This window comes from Pristiophorus japonicus, chromosome 8 (genome assembly GCF_044704955.1).
Source record: "Pristiophorus japonicus isolate sPriJap1 chromosome 8, sPriJap1.hap1, whole genome shotgun sequence".
Taxonomy (NCBI): domain Eukaryota; kingdom Metazoa; phylum Chordata; class Chondrichthyes; family Pristiophoridae; genus Pristiophorus; species Pristiophorus japonicus.
Genome location: NC_091984.1, coordinates 198,312,576 through 198,336,821, shown reverse-complemented (window position 1 = coordinate 198,336,821; position 24,246 = coordinate 198,312,576). Strand labels below are relative to the sequence as shown.

Below are 24,246 nucleotides of genomic sequence, written 5' to 3'. Positions count from 1 at the left end.
TTTATTTCTCTCTGGAATAAATCTTTGCTGAGAGTTATAAAATATCTCCTTAAATATTTGCCACTGTGTTTCTACAGTCTTACCCTTTAGTATATTTTCCCAGTCCACTTTAACCAACTCTGCCTTCATACCTTTGTAATTACCTTTATTTAAGTTCAGGACACTAGTTTGAGACTTAACTTTCTCACCCTCAAACTGAATTTGAAATTCTACCATGTTATGATCACTCTTCCCAAGAGGATCCTTCACTACAAGGTCATTAATTAATCCAGACTTGTTACACATTACCAGATCTAAAATAGTTTGCTCCCTGGTTGGTTCCACAACATATTGTTCCAAGAATGCATCCCGCATACACTCTACGAACTCTTCCTCAAGGAATTACCATCGCCAATTTGATTTGTCCAATCAATATGAAGATTAAAATTGCCCATGATTATTGCTGTACCTTTCTTACAAGCCTCCATTATTTCTTTATTTATACTCTGTGCCACAGAGTGGCTACTGTTTGGGGGCCTGTAGATCACTCCTCCCACCAGTGACTTTTTTCCCTTCTTATCTCCACCCAAGCTGATTCTACATCTTGATCTTCTTCTGAGCGAATATCATTTCTTACTACTGCACTGATCTCATCCTTTATTAACAGAGCTACCACACCTCCTTTTCCTTTCTGCCTATCCTTACAAAATGGCAAATACCCCTGAATATTCAGTTCCCAGCCTTGGTAACCTTGCAACCACGTCTCTGCAATGGCAATCAGATCATACCCCTTTATTTCTATTAGTGCCATCAATTCATCTATGTTGTTATGAATGCTTCATGCATTCAGATTTTGAGCTTTTAATATTGTCTTATGTGTATACGCTCTGTCTCTACTTGTCCCACTCTAGTTATCATTACCCCCATCACTCCCCTGCACTTTTGCCTTCTCCTTTCTCTTTGACATTTTAAATTTCCACTCATCGGATCCCTCCCATCCCACTATTTACTTTAAACTAAGTAGAGGATACCAACATTGCATTAATTAAAAATCCAGTCTATATAAATAATTAAATAACAACTGGGAGTAAGGAGATACTATATCTATATCGAGATATACTATAGGTTGGACCTCCCTTATCCGTGACTCCCTCATCCAACACCACCCCTGGTCCGGCATGATTCCGGCTGCCAGGGGCGCATGCACAGAACGCTACAGACCTCCACCCTGACTTTAGAGTCGCACCGACACACGGCCAGCTGGGGCGACGCCGACGCCCACTGGGGCTGCGCCGACACTCGGCCCACCGACACTTCCTTCACAGCCCACCGACATTTCCTTCACGGCCCGACAACACTTCACGGCCAGCCGAGGGCCTGCCCGAGGCGCCGACCTCCTTCCCCCACCCCCGCCCTTCGGCTGCTGACCTCCCCTCATCTGGCAAAATCCCTTATTCGGCACAGGCCAGGTCCCGAGGGTACTGGATAAGGGAGGTTTAATAAATATATATATATATATATATGCAGTCAGAGGCGTACCTCCGGAGTACATCTCCGACTCGCGAAGAATTACAAAAGTACCTGCTTGTGGCCAGGGTACGAAAACCTGCAGTCTCAGATCTCGAGGTGGAGGGCAGCGTAATGTCCCACGAATCCCAGGGACGCAGGCGGTGCGGAAGCGTACCTGGGTTCACGTGGGCCTGGTCCTCCAATTAACAAGCAGAATTCATTTTAATCAGTTATGAGGGAACTCCCCTAATGAGATGCATAATATTTGCACAAACTCATTCCATACAGTGTATGTGCATAATATAGGATATGAAAATGTTTCATGGCTTAGATATCCGCTTACACTGATGCACACAGGCCCTGTTCCTGCTTGCATCAACCCTAAGACTTCCGTGCGCAATCGCTGGCCAAATAGCCCGACTCTGCGCTAGCGATTGGTTTTTCATGGCCCGCGTGGATGACCTGTCAACGCTTACATAGACAGGCTGCAAGTTCTGGATTTCGCAAGCTCGTGTGGAAACCCTGAACTTGCGATGGATTTCAAAGAGGATATGACAGCGTACTCTAGAGTATGCCGTCATACTCGCCGCAATTTCAGGGCCATAGTGTGTATGTGTTGATAGACTTTTAAGCAAAATGATGGGACAGCTGAGACCCATTGCTTGCAATTCCTGTGCCATGTGGAAACTCCAGGCCACTTCAGGGTCCTGGATAATCAAATGTGCAGGAAGTACCACCAGCTGCTAAAACTCGAGCTCAGATTTTCCAAGCTTGAGTAGTGACTGGAGTCACTGCAGGGCATACAGGAAGCTGACAAGTTACAGGAGCACATGTTCCAGGAGGTGGTCATCTCGGATCTACAGATATAGTAGACACCTCAAATCGGTGGAGAAATACCACCAAAGGTGTCTCCGCAAGATCCTGCAAATCCACTCGGAGGACAGACGCACCAACGTTAGCATCCTCGATCAGACCAACATCCCCAGCATCGAAGCACTGACCATACTTGACCAGCTCCATTGGGTGGGCCACATTGTTCGCATGCCTGACACAAGACTCCCAAAGCAAGCGCTCTATTCGTGACTACTACACGGCAAGCGAGCCCCAGGTGGGCAGAGGAAACATTTCAAGGATACCCTCAAAGCCTCCTTGATAAAATGCAACACCTGGGAGTTTCTGGCCAAAAACCACCCTAAGTGGAGGAAGTGCATCCGGGAGGGCGTTGAGCACCTCGAGTCTCGTCGCCGAGAGCATGCAGTAACCAACACAGGCAACGGAAGGAGCGTGCGGCAAACCAGTCCCACCCACCCTTCAACGATTGTCTGTCCCACCTGTGACAGAGACAGTAATTCCCGTAATGGACTGTTCTGTCACCTAAGAACTCACTTTTACAGTGGAAGCAAGTCTTCCTCGATTTTGAGGGACTGCCTATGATGATGACAGAGAGTCCAGCAGGATATTAAGTGGGTGGCCAGCCACCAGAGTAGGAAGAGGCAGGCAGTGCAGGAATCCTGCGGGAGTGTGCCACTCTCAAAACCGACTTTCTATGCTGAACACCAGTGAGGGTGACAATACATCGGGGAGTACAGTATAGATGTGATGTATTTGGACTTCCAGAAGGCATTTGACACGGTGCCACATAAAAGGTTACTGCACAAGATAAAAGTTCACGGGGTTGGGAGTAATATATTAGCATGGATAGAGGATTGGCTAACTAACAGAAAACAGAGTCGGGATAAATGGTTCATTCTCGGGTTGGCAATCAGTAACTAGTGGGGTGCCGCAGGGGTCAGTGCTGGGAACCCAACTATTTACAATCTATATTAACGACTTGGGTGAAGGGACCAAGTATAACGTAGCTAAGTTTGCTGACAATACAAAGATGGGAGGAAAAGCAATGCGTGAGGAGAACACAAAAAACCTGCAAAAGGACATAGACAAACTGAGTGAGTGGGCAAAAATTTGACAGATGGAGTATAATGTTAGAGACCGTGAGGCTATGCACTTTGGCAGAAAAAAAAAATCGAACAGCAAGTTATTATTTAAATGGAGAAAAATTGCGAAGTGCTGCAGTACAGTGGGACCTGGGGGTTCTGGTGCATGAACCACAAAAGGTTAATATGCAGGTACAGCAAGTGATCAGGAAGGCCAATGGAATCTTGGCCTATATTTCAAAGGAAATGGAGTATAAAAGCAGGGAAGTCTTGCTACAGTTATTCAGAGTATTGGTGAGGCCACACCTGGAATACTATGTACAGTTTTGGTTTCTATATTTAAGAAAGGATATACTTGCTTTGGAGGCAGTTCAGAGGTTCACTAGGTTGATTCCAGAGATGAGGAGGTTGACTAATGAGGAAAGTTTGAGTAGGTTGGGCCCCTACTCATTGAAATTCAGAACAATGAGAGATAATCTTATCAAAACGTATAAGATTATGAAGGGGCTTGACAAGGTGGATGCAGAGAGGATGTATCCACTGATAGGGGAGACTAGAACTAGAGGGCATAATCTTAGAATAATGGGCCGCCCATTTAAAACTGAGATGAGGAGGAATTTCTTCTCTGAGGGTTGTAAATTTGTGGAATTCGCTACCTCAGAGAGCTGTGGAAACTGGGTCATTGAATAAATTTAAGACAGAAATAGACAGTTTCTTCACCGATAAGGGGTTATGAGGAGTGGGCAGGAAAGTGGATCTGAGTCCATGATCGGATCAGCCATGAATGGCGGAGCAGGCTCGAGGGGCCATATGGCCTACTGCTCCTATTTCTTATGTCCTTATAGAGCACATCCATGACACCATGGAGCAATGATTGCACAGGGGGACACTGCAAAGTGTAGAAATGCAGTGGTCATAGAGGATTCGATAGTTAGTGGGATAGGCAGGTGTTTCTGCAACCGCCGATGTGAGTCTTGCATGGTTCGTTGCCTCCTGATGCGAGGGTAAAGGACATCACTGAGAGGATGTAGAACATTTTGCGGGGTAAAGGGGAACAGCCAGAAGTCATGGTCTACATTGGAACCAATGACGTATGTAGGAAAAGGGCTGAGGTCCTACAGACAGAGTTTCAGAAGTTATGGAGGAAGTTAAAGAGCAGGACTTCAAAGGTAGTAATCTCTGGATTACTCCCAATGCAGTGTGCTAGTGAATATAGGAGCAGTAATATAAGACAGATTAATGTGTGGTTGGAGAAATGGTGCAGGAAGAAGGGTTTCAGATTCCTGGCGCAGTTGGTGTCATGTATGTACATTGTGTTTGTAGCCACCAGATGGCGTCATTGTTGGAGGCCACTGAGCAACACGCACATGGTGTTGCTCAGGTATAAAAGGCCAGCCATTTTGAGAGTCAGGCACTTTGGGCCTGAATAAAGCAGAGCCAAGGTTGTACCTTGCTTAGTTAAACAGTACTCAGTTTGAACCTTTATTGCATACATAATATTTGGCGACGAGAATACAAGAACCTTTGTTTGCAAAATGAATAAGGTTGGATTTTTAGAGCGATTTTTGGAGGGAGAAGATTGGGCAGACTTTGTGAGTCGTTTTAACCAGTACTTAGTGGCCAACAAAATGAAGGGGGTCGAAGATGCAGATCGGCGCCGGGCCGTGTTCCTCACTGTGCGCGGTTCAAAGAGCTAGGGTCTGATAAAGAATCTACTCGTGCCTAGTGATCCAGCAGAGAAAACATAGGAGGAGTTGTGTACATTGGTACGGGAGCACCTCAAGCCAGACAACGGAATTATCATCTCGAGATAAGGTTTTATGCACACGTCCGAACGGAGGGCCAAAGCGCGGCGGAATTCGTTGCTGACCTGAGATGTCTAGTGGGACCGTGCAAGTTCGGGACACTGTTGGCAGACATGCTGTGGGACTTCTTTGTTATCGGTATCAACCATGAGATTATCATGCGCAAACTTCTGGTGGTGGAGGAGTTTGATTTAAAAAGGGCTGCCCAGATCTCTCAATCATATATGACGATGGACAGGAGTCTAAAGCAAATAGCGATGAAGAACCGAACCTTGGCAAGTACTGTAAATGCGATTGATTCGGCATTCGTCAGAGCTGCACATGGCAGGGCCTATCCGACTGCGTTTGCGAAACCTGTGGCTGCCCAAAGTCCGCCAGCGGGAATGTATTGTGTTCCTAACACAGATGAGACTGCACACAGGGAGGTTAAAAGTAACAGTGACCTCAGTCTTTATTAAGACACTCCAGAGTGAGGAACAGGCCTTATATACAGTGCTCCCAAGGGATGCTGGGATCACTTGGGACTTCAGGGGTTGCAGAATATGGGAGTGCATGTTTTACAGATACACAACATCACTCCCCTCCACAAAGTCAAAGTGAAAACTATTTACAAGGTGAGGCGGTCGGGAGCCTTTCTTTCCCTGGTGGACTGCCTCAGTACAAATGTCTGTTCTGGTGTATTGGCTGTGACCTCGCTGGGCTTGTGTGTTGTTGGCCCTGCAGGGCTGCTGGGTGAGCCTGGCCTTGCTGGGCTGTTGGGCATGATGGGTTCAATTTCCTGGTCCGGGGTGGTGTCGTTGATCCTTTGGGTGTGTGTTGTGGGCTCGAAAAAGGTGGTGGCTGCTGTGGGTTGTTCAGGGCAGTCTGTGAACCGCAGCCTCATTTGGTCCAGGTGCTTTCTGAAAATTTGTCCATTGTCTAGTTTGACTACAAACACCCTACTCTCTTCTTTAGCTATCACCGTGCCCGCGATCCACTTGGGACCATGTCCATAGTTTAGCACATACACAGGGTCATTCAGATCAATTTCCCGTGACACAGTGGTGCAACCATCGTTTACATTTTGTTGCTGCCGCCTGCTCTCTACCTAATTATGCAGGTTGGGGTAAACCAGCCAGAGTCTGGTTTTAAGTGTCCTTTTCATGAGTAGCTCAGCCGGGAGCACCCCTGTGAGCGAGTGGGGTCTCGTGGGGTAGCTGAGCAGTACTCGGGACAGGCGGGTTTGGAGTGAGCCTTCTGTGACTCATTTAAGGCTCTGTTTGATTGTTTATACTGCCCGCTCTGCCTGCCCATTGAAGGCTGGTTTAAACGGGGCCGAGTAACATGTTTGATCCCATTGCGGGTCATGAATTCTTTAAATTCGGCACTGGTGAACCATGGCCCGTTGTCACTGACCAGTATGTCAGGCAGGCCGTGGGTGGCAAACATGGCCCTCAGGCTTTCAATGGTGGCGGTGGCAGTGCTTCTTGACATTATTTCACATTCAAATCCATTTTGAAAAAGCATCCACCACCACCAGGAACATTTTACCGAGAAACGGGCCCGCATAGTCGACATGTATCTTTGACCAGGGCCAAGACCACAAACTTAGTGGTGCCTCTCGGGGCGCGTTGTTCAACTGAGCACACACGCTGCATTGCCATACACAGGACTCCAAGTCAGAGTCGATACCAGGCCACCACACGTGGGATCTGGCTATCACTTTCATCATTACTATACCCAGGTGTGTGCTGTGGAGATCCGAGATGAACGTCTCTCTGCCCTTTTTGGGTAGCACTATGCGGTTACCCCACAACAGGCAGTCTGCCTGAATGGACAGCTCGTCCTTTCGCTGCTGGAATGGCTTGATTAGCTCTTGCATTTCAACGGGATGCTGGCCCAGCTCCCATGCAGTACAGTTTTTTACTAGGGGCAGCAAAGGATCTTGGCTGGTCCAAGTCCTAATCTGGCGGGCCGCAACAGGTGATTTATCATTTTCAAACGCTTCCATGACCATCAACAAATCTGCGGGCTGCGCCACCATCAACAAGTTTGCAGGCTGCGCCAATTCCACCCCCAGGTGGGCAATGGTAGCTGACTGAGAGCATCCGCACAGTTTTCGGTGCCTGGCCTGTGGCGGATGGTATAGTTCTACGCTGATAGGGCGAGTACCCACCTTTGTATGCGGGCTGAGGCATTAGTATTTATCCCCTTGTTTTCAGCGAACAGGGATATGAGGGGCTTGTGATCAGTTTCCAGCTCAAATTTGAGGCCAAACAGGTACTGATGCACTTTCTTTACCCCAAACACACACGCTAATGCCTCTTTCTCAATCATGCTGTCGGCCCTCTCGGCCTTAGACAAGCTCCTGGAGGCATAGGCGACAGGTTGCAAATTCCCCGCAAAGTTAGCTTGTTGTAATACACACCCGACTCCGTACGACAACGCATCACATGCTAACACAAGTCTTTTACACGGGTTATACAATACAAGCAGCTTGTTGGAGCATAAAATGTTTCTGGCTTTCTCAAAAGCAATTACTTGGTTTTTTCCCCATACCCAGTTCTCACCTTTACGCAATAACACATGTAGGGGCTGTAAGAGGGTGCTTAACCCCGGTAGGAAGTTACCAAAATAGTTGAGGAGTCCCAGGAACGACCGCAGCTCCATGACGTTCTGTAGCCTGGGCGCGTTCCTGATAGCCTCTGTCTTCGCGTCTGTGGGCCGAATGCCGTGTGCTGCGATCTTTCTCCCCAAAAACTCCACTTCTGTTGCCATGAAGACGCATTTCGACCTCGTCAGCCGCAGTCGTACGTGATCCATTCGCTGGAGGACCTCCTCCAGGTTTTGTAGGTGCTCGACGGTGTCCCGACCCGTGACCAATATGTCGTCCTGAAAACCACCATGCGTGGTACCGACTTGAGTCGGCTCTCCATGTTTCTCTGGAAGATCGCTGCAGCCGACCGAATTCCAAACGGGCATCTGTTGTAGATGAACAGTCCCTTGTGTGTGTTGATGCAGGTGAGGCCCTTCGAAGACTCCTCCAGCTCCTGCGTCATGAAGGCCGAAGTCAGGTCGAGCTTGGTGAATGTCTTGCCTCCTGCCACGTCGCAAATAGGTCGTCTGTCTTAGGTAGCGGGTATTGGTCCTATCGTGAGAAACGATTAATAGTTACTTTATAAACGCCGCAAATCCTGACCGTGCCATCACTTTTGAGTACTGGAACAATCGGGCTGGCCCACTCGCTGAATTCCACTGGGGAGATGATGCCCTCGCGTTGCAGCCTATCCAGCTCGATTTCCACTCTCTCCCTCATCTTGTGAGGTACCGCTCGCGCCTTGTGGTGAATGGGTCGTGCCTCTGGGACAAAGTGGATCCGCACCTTCGCCCCGGAAAAGTTTCCAATGCCTGGCTCAAAAAGGGAAGGAAATTTGTTGAGAACCTGGGTACATGAGGCCTCATCGACATGTGATAGCGGTCGGATGTCATGCCAGTTCCAGCGGATTTTGTCCTGCCAGCTACTTCCAAGCAGTGTGGGGCCATCGCCCGGGACAATCCAGAGTGGCAGTTCGTGCACCATGCCCTCGTAGGTGACCTTAACCATGGCGCTGCCCAGGACAGTGATGAGCTCTTTGGTGTATGTTCTCAGTTTCGTGGGGCTCATGGCTGGTCTGAGTACCTTGTTGCACCACAGTCTCTCAAACATCTTTTTACCCATGATGGATTGGCTAGCGCCAGTGTCCAGTTCCATGGCTACGGGTAAGCCATTCAATTTTACGTTCAGCATTAGAGGTGGACATTTCATCGAAAATGTGCGCACCCAGTGTGCTTCAGCATCTGCCTGCTCTCTCTGAGGCTCAAAATTGCTTTGATCCACCATGGACCGATCTTCCTCTGCCACATGGTGGTTTGCAGGTCTGCAAGCTCGTTGGAGGTGCCCCATTGTTCCACAACCCTTTGAAGCGGCATGAATAGGCTGAATGGAAGCCTCCACAACACCAACAAGGTGTGAATTGCCTTGCATTCATTCTTTGTTGCGGACTCTGAGTCATCTGGGTCACCTGAGGCCTGCTGGCAGTTGCAGACTCGTGGTTTCTGCCCTGTTAATTTCTGCTCGCAAACACAGTTACAGTTATTTTATGAACATTGCGAGCACTTGTGTGCTGAGAGATTTGTTTGGTGTTATCATTGGTGGACATAAACGCCTGTGCTATCGCAATGGCCTTACTGAGGGTCAGTGTCTCTACAGTCAAAAGTTTTCATAGGATGGTCTCGTGGCCAATGCCCAGTACAAAAAAGTCTCTGAGCATCTGCTCCAGGTAGCCATCAAACTTATATTGTCCTGCAAGTTACCTTAGCTCGGCGACGTAGCTCGCCACTTCCTGACCTTCAGATCGCTGGCACGTGTAGAACCGATACCTTGCCATCAGCATGCTCTCCCTCGGGTTAAGATGCTCCCGCACCAGTGTACACAGCTCCTCATACGACTTATCTGTGGGTTTCACCAGAGCCAGAAGATTCTTCATGAGGCTGTAGGTTGGTGCCCCGCAGACCGTGTGGAGGACCGCTCTCCTTTTTGCAACGCTTCCTTCTCCGTCCAGCTCGTTGGCTACAAAGTACTGGTCTAACTGTTCGACATAGGCTCCCCAGTCCTCACTCTCTGAGAACTTCTCCAGGATGCCCACAGTTTGCTGCACCTTTGCATTGGATTCGTATATTTGTCGCCAGTTATTGTGTTCCTAACACAGATGAGACTGCACACAGGGAGGTTAAACTAACAGTGACCTCAGTCTTTATTAAGACACTCCAGAGTGAGGAACAGGCCTTAGGGGCCGGCTTATATACAGTGCTCCCAAGGGATGCTGGGATCCCTTGGGACTTCGGGGGATGCGCTCCCTGGTGGCGGAATATGGGAGTGCATGCTTTACAGATACACAACAGAATGTATCCAACTTCTCCGTGTTGGCGTTGTGGGGGAAATCATCGGCACTAGCAGTGCCGATTTAAGCAATATCGTTGCAAAGGCTGTCTGAGAATGGGGCATCTCCAAGCGCAAGTGTACGCAGATGAGCAAGCGAACTGCGACACACCACGTGGAGAATGAGAGTCAGACTAGCGCGGATCCGGATACGCAATCCGAGATGCCAGAGGAGAAAGTATATGGACTGTACTCCTTCATAACCAAGAGTAAACTAATTTTGATTAACGTGAAGTTTAACGGGATACCGGTATCGATGGAACTGGACACATGGGGGGGGGGGGGGCGAGTCAATCGATCATGAACAAGAGGGCATTTAATAAGCTGTGGGATAGTGTGAGGCCCAGGCTGAGCCCTGTTAATGCCAAGCTGCGCACATACACCAAAGAACTGATAAAGGTGACTGGCCGTGCACAAATTAACGTGTCATATAACGGTGTGGTTCACGAGTTACCGCTGTGGATTGTCCCAGGCAATGGCCCAACGCTGCTCGGCAGGAGCTGGTTGGAGAAAATCAGATGCGACTGGAATGACATAAAGGCGTTGTCATCGGAGGAAGATACATGTGCCCAAGTATTGAGCAAGTTCCCTTCGATGTTCAAACCGGGTATCGGCAACTTCACAGGAGCCAAGGTACAGATCCACGTGGACTCAGATGCAAGAGAGACTCAGATTAAGGGGTACTGAGGGAATGATCAGCCATGATCTTATTGAATGCCGGTGCAGGCTCGAAGGGCGGAATGGCCTACTCCTGCACCTATTTTCTATGTTTGTAAGACCCATCCATCATAAAGCCCGGGCAGTGCCGTATATGATGAGGGAGAAGGTTGAAATTGAACTGGACAGACTTCAGCGTGAAGGGATCATATCACCGGTCGAATTTAATGAATGGGGCTGGCCCATTGTTCCTGCGCTGAAAAGTGATGGCACAGTCAGAATTTGTGGAGACTGCAAGGCTACAATCAACAGGGTTTCGAAACAAGATCAGTACCCGTTACCGAAGGCGAATGACTTGTTTGTGATGCTAGCCGGAGGGAAGTCGTTCACAAAACTGGAGAAGTCGGCCTATATGACACAGGAGTTGGTTGCGACGTCGAAGAGACTTACATGCATTAACACGCACAAAGGACTATTTATTTACCACAGGTGCCCATTCGGAATTCGCTCAGCTGCAGCAATATTTCAGAGGAATATGGAAAGTCTACTGAAGTCCGTTCCCAGAACCGTTGTGTTCCAAGATGACATCCTGATCACCGGTCGTGACTCCAAGGATCATCTGAACAACCTGGAAGAGGTTCTACCGCATTTGGATAGAGTGGGACTCAGACTGAAACGCTCGAAGTGCGTCTTCTTGGCACCAGAGGTCGAATTCCTCAGAAGGAAAATCGCCGCTGATGGCATCAGACCTACTGACGTGAAAACCAAGGCCATCAAGTGTTATATATGTAAACTTGTATTTACTCTGTACAGCCACCAGAGGACTCATCCCCTGGAGTCCCAAGGGATCCCATAATCCCTTGGGAGCACAGTATTTAAGGAGGCTTCACAGGTTGGAGAGGCACTCTGGAGACCTGCAATAAAAGACTAAGGTCACACTTTACTTTGAGCTCACAGTGTTCATTCTGACTCTTTCTCCATACACAACATCAAGCATGCACCCAAGCCGCAGAATGTGCCGGAGCTGCGTTCGTTCCTGGGTCAACTCAACTACTTTGGTAACTTCCTACCTAAATTGAGCACCTTACTAGAACCACTGCACATGCTATTGAGAAAAGGTGACAACTGGGTGTGGGGCGCATCGCAAGACAGAACTTTCGAGAAAGCCACCAATCTGCTTTGCTCGAACAAGCTGATGGTACATTATGACCCATGTAAACGCTTAGTTTTGGCCTGTGATGCATCGTCATATGGAATTGGTTGCGTACTCCGTCAAGCCAATGAGTCGGGAAAACTTCAACCTGTTGTGCATGCATCCAAAAGTTTTTCTAAAGCAGAACGAGACTACAGTGTCATGTATGTAGACCATGTATACTGACTGTATAGTCACATAAGGTGTGCCACCAGAGGGCACTGCAGTGGGAGACCTGAGGGTCACCTGCTTAGTGTGCAGGGCCCAGTATAAAAGGCTGCCTACCATGCTTGTGCCTCACTCTGGAGTTACAATAAATGGGACTAAGGTCACAACAGCTCAAGTACAATACTAGACCTCGTGGAGTCATTCATAAGAGTATTAAAGACATAACAACTGGTGACGAGATTACGAACCTGCACACACAAATGACTAACGTTGGTGCATTAGAAAAGTTCTCAGAGGGTGAAGATTGGGAAGCCTTTATGGAGCGGCTCAACCAATATTTTGTAGCAAACGACCTGGTAGGCAATGATCCGGCCACGTTGGCAGATAAGCGCAGAGCTATCTGGTTGACCAGTTGTGGGCCCGCGGTCTATGGCCTCGGCAGGGACTTGCTTGCACCAAAGAAAATAACCACCAAGTCATACAAGGAGCTGAAAGTGCTAATTTGGGATCAACTCAAACTGAAGGAGAGCATCCTCACGGCCAGGCATCGATTTTATACACACTGCCGCCCCGAGGGCCAGGAAATCACGAAGTACGCTGCCGACCTCAGGAGGCTGGCAGGACCGTGAATTTGGCGCATCCCTCGCCGATGCGTTGCGGGACATCTTCGTAATTGGCATCGGTCATGAGGCCCTTCTTCACAGGCTACTGTCTGCCGAAATCACCGTCACTCTGCAGAATGCCATCAGCATCAGCCTCAATAACGTTCATGACCTCAAGCTGCAGCTCTAAGCAGATGATGACTCACTCTCAGGACTCAAACCCGGCAAGTACTGTAAATAGAATGGCACCTTTCACAGGCAGAACTGTTGAGCATGAATCTGCCCAGAGCAGAGCGTACTGGCCCCCGGGTCCTTTAACTCAGAGTCCGCCGAGGTGTACAAACTAAGTCGAGTAGCACCATGCTGGCGTTGCAGAGGTAATCACAGGGCTCATCAGTGTCGGTTCAGAGACTGTGTGTGCAAAGGCTGCAGCACAAAGGGCCACCTCCAGCGAATGTGCAAAAGAGCTGTGACTCACCACGTGGAAGAGGAGTCAGCAGATGGCTGTGAATCCAGCTCGGATTACGAGGAGATGGCTAGAGAGGCAGCTCAGTCCCAAGACAAAGTGTATGGAGTATATACCTGCACCACAGATTGTCCTCCAGTGATAATGGAAGTCGATATAAATGGCATTCCAGTCTTCATGGAAGTGGACACGGGGGCGAATCAGTCAGTAATGAGCCAGGAAGCCTTTCAGACGATCAACCTGAACGACCCAAGCTGGTCCCGGTTCAGGCAAAGCTGTGCACCTACACCAAGGAACTGATATCAGTTGTTGGTAGTGCGGATGTAAGTGTATCCCATGATGGTGCGGTGCACAATTTACCATTGTGGATTGTTTCAGGTAATGGACCAATGCTACTTGGAAGAAGATGGATGGAGAAGATTCATTGGAACTGGGAAGACTTCATCCCTCCAGCGATCGATGTCCCCCATGCTCAGAGGCAGAGCAAGCCCCCACCCTCGGTTGGACAAGCACCGGAGAGCAGATCAGTACAGCCCCAGAGGCTCAGACTGCTCATCACAACTGCGGGGCGATGATCCGGCCGAGACGACCCGAACGCACCTTCCTGGTTTCAGTGGCAGGACTTCTAGGGAGGAAGATTGGATCCAAGGGCGCCTTCCCAGCTTCAGTGGCAGAATCCCTGGGAAAGAAGCTCGCGGCAGTCGACATCATGGACATGGAAAAGATGGCGTCCAAACCACGAGGTGCAGCGCTAATGTAGCAACGACACGTGGTTCCACGCAAGGAAGACGATTGGGGTAAAAGTAGGTAGGCCATTTTAAAGGAGGCCAGCAACCCGCCATTTTTGAATGAACTGCTTGAAATTGGTAACTAATGTAAAAGTCCAGCTGTAATGAGCAAAATGTTGTTGAGCAATGTCAGGTGCAAATTACAATCAGCCAATGTAGCGGATGAATACCTAATAGTCGCACATAGGTCCAGCGGGCTACCCAATGCTGCAGCCTGCGTCCCCGGGACCAGAACGATGTATCATAAAGTGTCCCCACAGCTGACAGAAGCAGACAATCTGCAGAGTAAATGATCCCCGGAGAGCAGAGGCACCGGTAGCGATACCTTGCCTCAGATCGGTTTAACATTGCAGGCACCCGATGGCATGAACCGCCACGGGCCAGAAACAGGAAACTGCGCTTATGCTCGCAATCGGCTACCATCCCCCACCACCCGGGTGGAAAAGGCGCAGCCCACAAACCCACTCACCACCCCCGCATGCCCAAGAGCGAAGGATCACCCGCAATGGCTCCTCCGAACGGGACCTGGACCAGCCAGGATCCCAAACTAGAGAGTGCTCACAACGGTGCCCTCCACTGCGAGTCAGCAGTCCCCTGCGAACTGCTAGACAAGACGAGGCAGCCCCACCGTCGCTTAGACGAAACGCTCACTCGCTCAGACCGCTTCCCAGGGAACAGCAGTGACACTGTGCAAATGAAGAGGACAGGGAGGTCACAGGCACATCAGCTGTCTTTGGGCCTGCCGACACTAGGAGTAATGGCAAGAGCCCTGAGCTCCGGCAACTCGAGTAAAATGAGCTCACCTCGCCCACAGACCCATTAGCATGGGGCGCTGCGCCATCTCATCCGGCCGTGCTGGAACTAGACTGTCCTTGTGTACCTGTACTGATATGCCTGTAATGATCATGTAAATGTATCACACAAAAAGAAACGCAACTGTAATCCACCCAACAAATGTATCAAGATATAAATGTAAAATCCATGTGATGAACTTGAATGCAACTTGCATGTAACGGGCCATTATCATCATCTCTGTGTGAGGGGGAGAATGGAGTAGTCATGGACTCACAACCAGAAACCATTGGGACCTCCACTGGCAACAAATCTCACTACCAACCCACCCAAGCTAGAAGCGACCCTCCAATGGTCAACCAGGAAAAGCAAAGCCCAGGTAACCGTCAGTGTACGAGTCAATTAGCATTAAAGACTTGGGGGGGGGAAGTGATGTCATATATGTAGACGATGTATACTAACTCTATAGTCACACAAGATGTGTCACCAGAGGGCACTGCGGTGGGAGACCTGAGGGTCACCTGCATAGGTGTGCAGGGTCCAGTATAAAAGGCTGCCCACCATGCTTGTGCCTCACTCTGGAGTTACACTAAATGGGACTAAGGTCACAACAGCTCAAGTACAATACTAGACCTCGTGGAGTCATTCATAAGAGTATTAAAGAGTCATAAGAGTATTAAAGACATAACATACAGCATGGTAGAAAAAGAAGCTTTAGCGTGTGTGTACGGTGTTAAAAAGATACATCAATACCTGTTCGGTGTGAGGTTCGAATTAGAGACTGATCACAAGCCGCTCATTTCATTGTTTTCCGAGTGCAAAAGTATCAATACCAATGCTTCATCCCGCATCCAAAGGTGGGCGCTGACATTATCTGCCTATGATTATGTCATTCTGGTACAGAGAATTGTGCCGATGTTTTGAGCCGGTTGCCATTGCCCACACCGGAGGTGAAAATGCCACAACCGGCAGATCTAATGTTAATCGTGGATGCTTTTGAGTGAAGGAAGCCCTTTATTGCATAAATAACAGTAGGGACCTATACAAGATGGATGGGTTGCACCTCAACAGGGCTGGGACCAATGTCCTCCCAGGGAGGTTAATTAGTGCTACGGGGACGGTTTAAACTTATTTGGCAGGGGGAGGGGCATGAGGATGAAACATTAGAGAAGAGATGCAAGGTATTGATATCTTTGCTCTCAGAAAACAATGAAATGAGCGGCTTGTGATCAGTCTCTAATTCGAACCTCACGCAGAACAGGTATTGATGTATCTTTTTAACGTACACACACGCTAAAGCTTCTTTTTGTACCATGCTGTATGTTACGTCTTTAATACTCTTATGACTCTTTAATACTCTTATGAATGACTCCACGAGGTCTAGTATTGTACTTGAGCTGTTGTGACCTTAGTTCCATTTATTGTAACTCCAGAGTGAGGCACATGCATGGTGGGCAGTCTTTTATACTGGACCCTGCACACCTATGCAGGTGACCCTCAGGTCTCCCACCGCAGTGCTCTCTGGTGACACACCTTATGTGACTATACAGTTAGTATACATGGTGCACAGAGGAGGACTGGGAGAGACAAACTGCATTAGAATAAAAAGTAGTTCAGAAATAGGAGGGATCAGACAGAGGAGGGAAGTGCAAATCAGACGAAGATGGGTTTAGAGTGCATGTGTGTAATTAAGGTTGGTGCGTTGCAGGCACAAGTAGCCACATGGAATTATGATATAGTGGCAATGCCAGAGTCTTGGCTCAAACAAGGGGAGAAATGGTCTATGGGGAAAGAGCAGTGAAGTGAGATTAATTGGATAGCTCTTTCAAAGAACTGGGACAGGCACAATGGGCTGAATGGCCTCTTTCTGTGTTGTATCATTCTATGATTCTATGAATTGTGCAGCTGCTGAAATTGTTATGAATAAAGTTGCCAAACAACACAAGTAATAACGTTCTGAACAATTTGATGGTGAGATAACAAAAAGTGAAAGCAACAACCGCAGCAGAGCACTAAATCAAGCTGTTTTTGACACACATCCCTTACATTCTGCATTATGCTCTGTAGGGCTGCTTATGGTAACATTATCGATGCGTTTGGGAGAGGGAGGAATGGTGGTTGCAAACAAAATTGTTTGCCTCTCTCTTTGTTTCTAACAGAGTGAGATGACCAGTATCTTGCTCAGACCAGGTTCTGCTATCTCCAGGGATTGTGAACTCAAATGTAACCAACGGATGTCAAGAAAATAGGGTGTGGACTGGCTGATTATTCAGATAGTTGCTAGATTAACCTAACCATAGAAATGCATTGATGCTTTTTATTGCTGTAGTCTGTATATTTACATGATTATGCTATGCCTATCAACTGCTGATATCCTTTGATGAATTAACTTTTCTTCTTTAAGGGATCTTTAAATAAACATATCATTTGTATTTAAAAAAAAGTAAACTAGCATCCTGTTGGGGATAATAGTAATTGGTTGCACTCAAAATGTTAAAAACAGTTACTGTTGTTCTTGGTTGTCAGAGTTAGATGCAATTATCAAACCCACAGGAAATATCTATACAATACAGAAACCATTATTTGCTGAACCATTGTTTAAATGCTGCTTGTCTATTTATCTACAGAAATGTTGCAGTAACAAACTGCTCCCACAGAACATTGATGTACTGTGATTGTGAGCAATAGTTAGCTACTGACTGATGCATGACTGAATAGTCAACATGTAAATCAAAAGTAGTTATTGCAAACTAATGTGGATGAAACCACTGTGAAATTAAAAATGATGCATCAGGATATGAATAAGCTGAATTCTGTCTATATTAAATATTCTGAATTGAAACATAAGTTTATAAGATTGTTTCTAATCAACGTGTATTACTATAATGAAGCCAGAAATGCATGTACAACAAATTGTCACATTTTGGGGTTCCGTAACCATTTTTTTCACTAAAAAGATTTGGACACAAATGACTTTAATATGTTTTGTGCAGAAGCTTGCCTGAATCATAGTAATTTGCCCAGACAGCCACATGTTGGGTTAGCCATCCAAAGGCAGAAGAAAGGTGATTTTTTTAATGTGGGATGGTTAATAGTTTTGTATCGATTGCTGGAGATCCAGGAGCTAATATGCTGCAAGCGGCAAGGCATTCTTGGACTGGAAGCAGCAACACTACCAGAGGGCAAGAAAGCAGCTCTACAGACGTCTGAAGGCCGAGGTCCAATTGAAAACCCGCGACCTAAAGAACAGATGGTGGGTGGAGAAAGCTCAAGAAATCCAGCAGCTAGCTGACAACCACGACATGCGAGGATTCTTCAGCGCAATCAAGACTTTGGCAGAAAAAAAATCAAAGAGCAAGTTATTATTTAAATGGAGAAAGATTGCAAAGTGCTGCAGTACAGAGGGACCTGGGGGCACTTGTGCATGAAACACAAAGGGTTGGTATGCAGGTACAGCAAGTAATCAGGAAGGCCAATGGAATCTTGGCCTTTATTGCAAAGGGAATGGAGTATAAAAGCAGGGAAGTCTTGCTACAGTTATACAGGGTATTGGTGAGGCCGCACCTGGAATACTGCATGCAGTTTTGGTTTCCATATTTAAGGATATACTTGCTTTAGAGGCAGTTCAAAGAAGATTCACTAGGTTGATTCCGGAGATGAGGGTGTTGACTTATGAGGAAAGGTTGAATAGGTTGGGCCTCTATTCATAGAAACATAGAAACATAGAAAATAGGTGCAGGAGTAGGCCATTCGGCCCTTCTAGCCTGCACCGCCATTCAATGAGTTCATGGCTGAACATGCAACTTCAGTACCCCATTCCTGCTTTCTCACCATACCCCTTGGAACTCAGAAGATTGAGAGATGATTTTATTGAAACGTATAAGATTATGAGGGGGCTTGACAAGGTGAATGCAGAGGATGTTTCCACTGATGGGGGAGACTAGAACTAGGGGGCATAATCTTAGAATAAGGGGCCACCCATTTAAAACTGAGATGAGAAATTTCTTCTCTGAGGGTTGTAAATTTGTGGAATTCGCTGCCTCAAAGAGCTGTGGAAGCTGGGACATTGAATAAATTTAAGACAAAGATAGACAGTTTCTTAATCGATAAGGGAATAAGGGGTTATAGGGAGCGGGCAGGGAAGTGGACCTGAGTCCATGATCGGATCAGCCATGATCATATTAAATGGTGGAGCAAGCTCGAGGGGCTGTATGGCCTACTCCTATTTCTTATGTTCTTATGTAAGACGACCTACGGCTCAAGTACCCAAGGCCCACTACTGGCCAAGAACGGAGAGGTGCTCATCAAGGACAGAGAGGCAATCAGTGCCTGCTGAAAGGAGCACTTCGAGGATTTCCTCAACCGAGACTCTATCTTCGACATGGGTGTCCTCGACTCCAACCCACAGTATGCCACCCGCCACCATCTCAGCACAACCCCAGCCCGGCACAAGGCTGAAAAGGCCATCTGACAACTGAAAAACAACAAGTCATCAGGGGCAGATGGGCTCCACGCCGAAGCACTGAAACATGGCGGAGAAGCACTACTGGCGCGGATCCATGACCTAATCTCGCTCATCTGGAAAAAGAGATCATGCTAAGAGATCTTGGAGGCACAGTAATCGTGACCATCTTCAAGAAAGGTGACAAAGTCTGACTGCAGTAACTACAGAGGAATCTTCCTGCTATCGGAAAGTCATCACAAGACGGATTATGGAGCGTCCTCCTTAGATTCGGCTGTCCTCAAAAGTTTGTCACCATTCTCCTCCTGCTCCACGATGACATGCAAGCCATATTCCTGACCAACGGATCTACCACAGACGCATTCCACGTTCGGATCGGGGTCAAGCAAGGTTGTGTCATTGCACCAATGCTCTTCTCGATCTTCGTTGCTGCAATGCTCCCTCGGCAAGCTCCCCGCTGGAGTGGAGCTAAATTACAGGACAAACAGGAATCTGTTCAACCTCCGCCGCCTCCAGGCCAGATCCAAGGTCGTCCCATCCTCCGTCATCGAACTATAGTACGCAGATGACCCCTGCGTCTGTGCACACACGGAGGCCGAACTCCAAGCCATCGTCAACACCTTCACTGAGGCGTACGAGAGCATGGGCCTTACACTAAACATCTGTAAGACAAAGGTCCTCTACCAACCTGCCCCCACCACACAGCACTGCCCACCGCCCCCCCCCCCACACCCCGGTTATCAAAATCCACGACGAGGCCTTGGACAACGTGGACCATTTTCCATACCTCAGGAGCTTAATGTCAACAAGGGCAGGCATCGACAATGAGGTCCAACAATGCCTTTGGTCGCCTGAAGAAGAGAGTGTTTGAAGACCAGGACCTCAAACCCGGCACCAAGCTCATGGTCTACAGAGCAGTGGTGATACCCGCCCTCCTATATAGCTCAGAGATACGAACTATGTACAGCAGGCACCTTAAAACACTGGAGAAGTACCACCAACGCTGCTGTCGGAAGATCCTGCAAATCCATTGGTTGGATAGGCGCACCAACATCAGTGTCCTTGCTCAGGCCAATATCCCTAGCATCGAAGCATTGACCACGCTCGATCAGCTCCGCTGGATGGGCCACATCACCCGTATGCCTGACGCAAGACTCCCAAAACAAGCGCTCTACTCTGAGCTCCGACACGGCAAGCAAGCCCCAGGTGGGCAGAGGAAACGCTTCAAGGATACCCTCAAAGCCTCCTTGAAAAAATGTAACATCCCCTCCGACACCTGGAAATCCCTGGCCCAAGACCACCCAAAGTGGAGTAAAAGCATCTGAAGAGGCGCTGAACACCTTGAGTCTCTTCGCGAGAGTAAGCTGAAGCCGCGCGTCAAGAGCGAAAGGAGAATGTGGCAACCCATGGACCCCACCCACCTGTTCCTTTAACCACTGTTTGCCCCACCTGTGACAGAGACTGTACATCCCGCATCGGACTCTTCAGTCACCTGAGAACTCATTTCTAGTGTGGAAGTAAGTCATCCTCGACTCCGAGAGACTACCTATGTTGATGACCGATCGCAAACAAAGGCCTGTTCTTTAACAATATTTGACCATTATGACACATCTAGCAACTTGATGTTAACAAATTTATTTGATTGCTGCTAGTTTTTGACAAGATGATGTTTAATTGTGCACATTTTATGTATTCTAAATTTAAGGGTCTGAATTATAGTCTGTTACAACTTACGGCATTTTTTTGCTGAAGTAGCACGAGACATCAGATTTACAATCGTGAACAGTAGCATAGAGGTTATGTTACTGGACTATAATCCAGAGGCCTGGACTAATAATCACGGAAGCTGGGAATTTAAAATCAGTTAATTAAATAAAACCACCAGATTGTCGTAAAAACCCATCTGGTTCACTAATGTCTTTTAGGGAAGGAAATCTGCTATCCTTACCTGGTCTGGCCTATATGTGACTCCAGACCTACAGCAATGTGTTTAATTCTTAACTGCCCTGAGAAATGGCCTAGCAAGGAACTCAGTTGTAGCAAACTGCTACAAAGAAGTATCACCACATGGACTGCAGTGGTTCAAGAAGGTGACCCACCACCACCTTTTCAAGGGCAAGTAGGGATGAGCAACAAATGGCAGCCTTGTCAGCGATGCCCACATCTTGTGAACGAATAAATTTAAAAAATATATATTTTCAGGGTTTACCTCATTTTCTTTATCTTGGATGGCTGTTGCCAGTTCTGCCTCCAAAGTGGTAATAATTTCTGTGTTTTGCTTATCTTGCATTATGATTTTTTGCACAAATTCAAACTTTTCTTTTTCCTCAGTGGGGGTTATCAGAAGTCTCTCAAACACCAAGTCTCTCAGTTCCATTAGCCCCACAATGAGGTCTACACAGATGCGTCTTCGGGCTTGACATTCTGTTTGGATTATTTGACATGCTGAGGGATTCCCCTGAAAGAGCCGGAGGATGTTTTTAACCGAGCTACCAAGGGCCTGCTTAAGGATCATAATATCATTACTTGTCTGTGCTTTGCTTTTTACTTTGGGTCTTCTTTCATCATTTTTCTCTTCAGGAGGCTCTTCCTCCTGCAGTTTGTGAGTAGCAAAATGCAGATGTTGCTCCAGTCTGTCATGCTCCCTCATAGCACATGTCAACTCTAAACCAATAGCAACATTGAACCTGTTGAGGTTGTCAGCTATATGGGGAAACAAAGTGACTCTTTCTATTTTCTCAATGGTCTTTTCAATGACAGAAATAATTCTCTCTGCTTCAATTGATGCCAGCTTTTTTCTAACTGGTTCCAAGATTCGCAGTGCATCCATTTTGGGCGCCATCTTTTGCATGGATACATCAGAATCAATTGTGCTTTTACTGAAAGTCTCTATATTTGTGGCTTCTATTTGATGACCCTGTACGATGGCTTCAGTTGCCATTGTTTCTTTCTTCAGTAGATTTTCCTCATGAGATCTTCAAATCTGCAGTGGGCTGTATTGCTGAAACATAACAATATATTTTCTAATGTTGTCTGTAGCAGTGTTCTTTTCAAAATGTTTCCTTAGAACAATAGATGGCTACAGCACAGAGGGAGACCATTCAACCATGGTGTCTATGCCATTTGCTACTGCATTCAAAAGCTAAACCTAGTGACCAGCTCTTTCCTCATCGCTCTATATCTTTCAAGAGTAGCAGCAAACTAATTATTTTTTAATTAGAGCTGAACAACTTTAGAACTTAACCACCATTTTCACTCGGATATTAGGTGCTGATAATGGAGACTGGCTGTACCAGAGCCACTGGGAGTGGAGGTGTGGGCTGGTGCTTTGGGTGGGGATCCCCCATCGGAACACTGCCGATGGGATGGTCCGCACCCTGGGGTCTACCAGCATTTCTTCGCCACATTCCCAGGCCAGGGGAGCCTTTTCCTCTTTGCCAATTTTTCCATGCTTCCGTTCCCCTCTGCTATTCTGCTGTAACAATTTACATATCTTCTGGACCCATCTTTGGTTTCTACACGTCCAATTATCATCTCCTTTTGCCTTTCATCATCATCACATTTGTCATTTAATCATTCCAGTCCTTCGCCCTATCACCAAACTCTCTCTTTTGTTCTTTTCCTGTCCCTTTTTTTCCTGACTCTGTTCCACTCTAACATCTTCCAGTTCTGAGGAAAGGTCATCGACCTGAAACGTTTCTCAGTTTCTCTCTTCAGAGCACATGCTGACTAGCCTGCTGAGTGTTTCCAGCATTTTCTGTTTTTATTTCAGATTTAAGCACCTGCAGCCTTTTACTTTTGAATTATTTTATTATCACCTCCCAAATTTGACAGGATTTTTCGTCCCTCATAACCTCAAATGATTTGCATATAAAGAAAGACTTGCATTTATATAGTGCATATCACAACCACAAGACATCCTGAAGCGCTTCACAGCAATATGTGCTTTTGAAGTGTAGTCACTGTTGTGATGTAGGAAACACAAACAGCTACATGAAAATAACCAGATAGTTTTTTTAACAATGTTAATTGAGGGATAACCATTGGCCAGGGAACACTCCCCCTGCTCTTCTTTGAAATAGTGCCATTTGATCTCTTGCATCCACCTGAGCGAGAAGATGGAGCCTCAGTTTAGCATTGCAACCTCTGACAGTACTGCCCTAGAATGTAATTTTAGATTATGTGTTCAAGTCTTTGGAGTGGGACTTGAACCCATAAGCTTCTGACTCAGAGGCGAGAGTGCCACCCACTGAGCCATGGCTGACACACAAATAAATTGAGGTACAGGCAGGGGATACACTCGGACTGTTACATAGATTTTTAAAAACCATGTAAAAGGCATGTCTGAGAGAGTACATTTAGTTTCTGCATCAGTGAAGTAGATGTAGGCAACATATATCAGATGCTGTTAATCTACTAAGAGTTGTATAGTAAGAATCTACTATTTGGGAGAGATTAATTAAGTATACAACAGAAGTAATTTAGAATAAAAGTGCACTATAGTGAATCATATTGAATTACAACAAAAATAGGTTAGTATATGCAGGAACATTTTTTATAAATTTGGTTTTTACAGTTTTTCCCTTTTCACCCTCTATGAGCTCATCCAAAACTGCTGTCCATATCCTAATTTGCACCAAGTCCCGTTCACCCATCTTCTTCTTAGGCAGTCCCTCGGAGTCGAGGATGACTTATTCACCCATCAACCCTGTGCTCACTGACCTACATTGGCTCCCAGTCCAGCAACATCTCTACTTTAAAATTCCCATCCTTGTGTTCAAATTCCTCCATGGCCATATCTCTGTGACCTCCTCCAACCTTTCAACCCTCCAAGATTAGTGCACTGCTGCAATTCTGGTCTCTTCCACGTCTCCTTTTTTCAATTGCTCCACCATTGGCAGCCGTGCCTTCAGCTGCCTCGGCCATAAGCTTTGG

The 24,246-nt window shown here is 47.1% G+C and overlaps 1 protein-coding gene across 3 annotated transcripts in view; it reads right to left on the bottom strand.

Annotated features, from left to right (window-relative positions):
* The window catches only part of iqcd (IQ motif containing D), a 46,386-nt gene that overhangs the window by 21,044 nt on the left and 1,096 nt on the right, over positions 1–24,246 (bottom strand). For all 3 annotated transcript variants that reach the window (XM_070887733.1, XM_070887736.1, XM_070887735.1), the window contains exon 2: positions 21,521–22,312. In XM_070887733.1, the coding sequence (XP_070743834.1) occupies positions 21,521–22,252 (732 nt within the window). In that variant the 5' untranslated portion in view covers positions 22,253–22,312. The remainder of the gene's footprint in view (positions 1–21,520; positions 22,313–24,246) is intronic.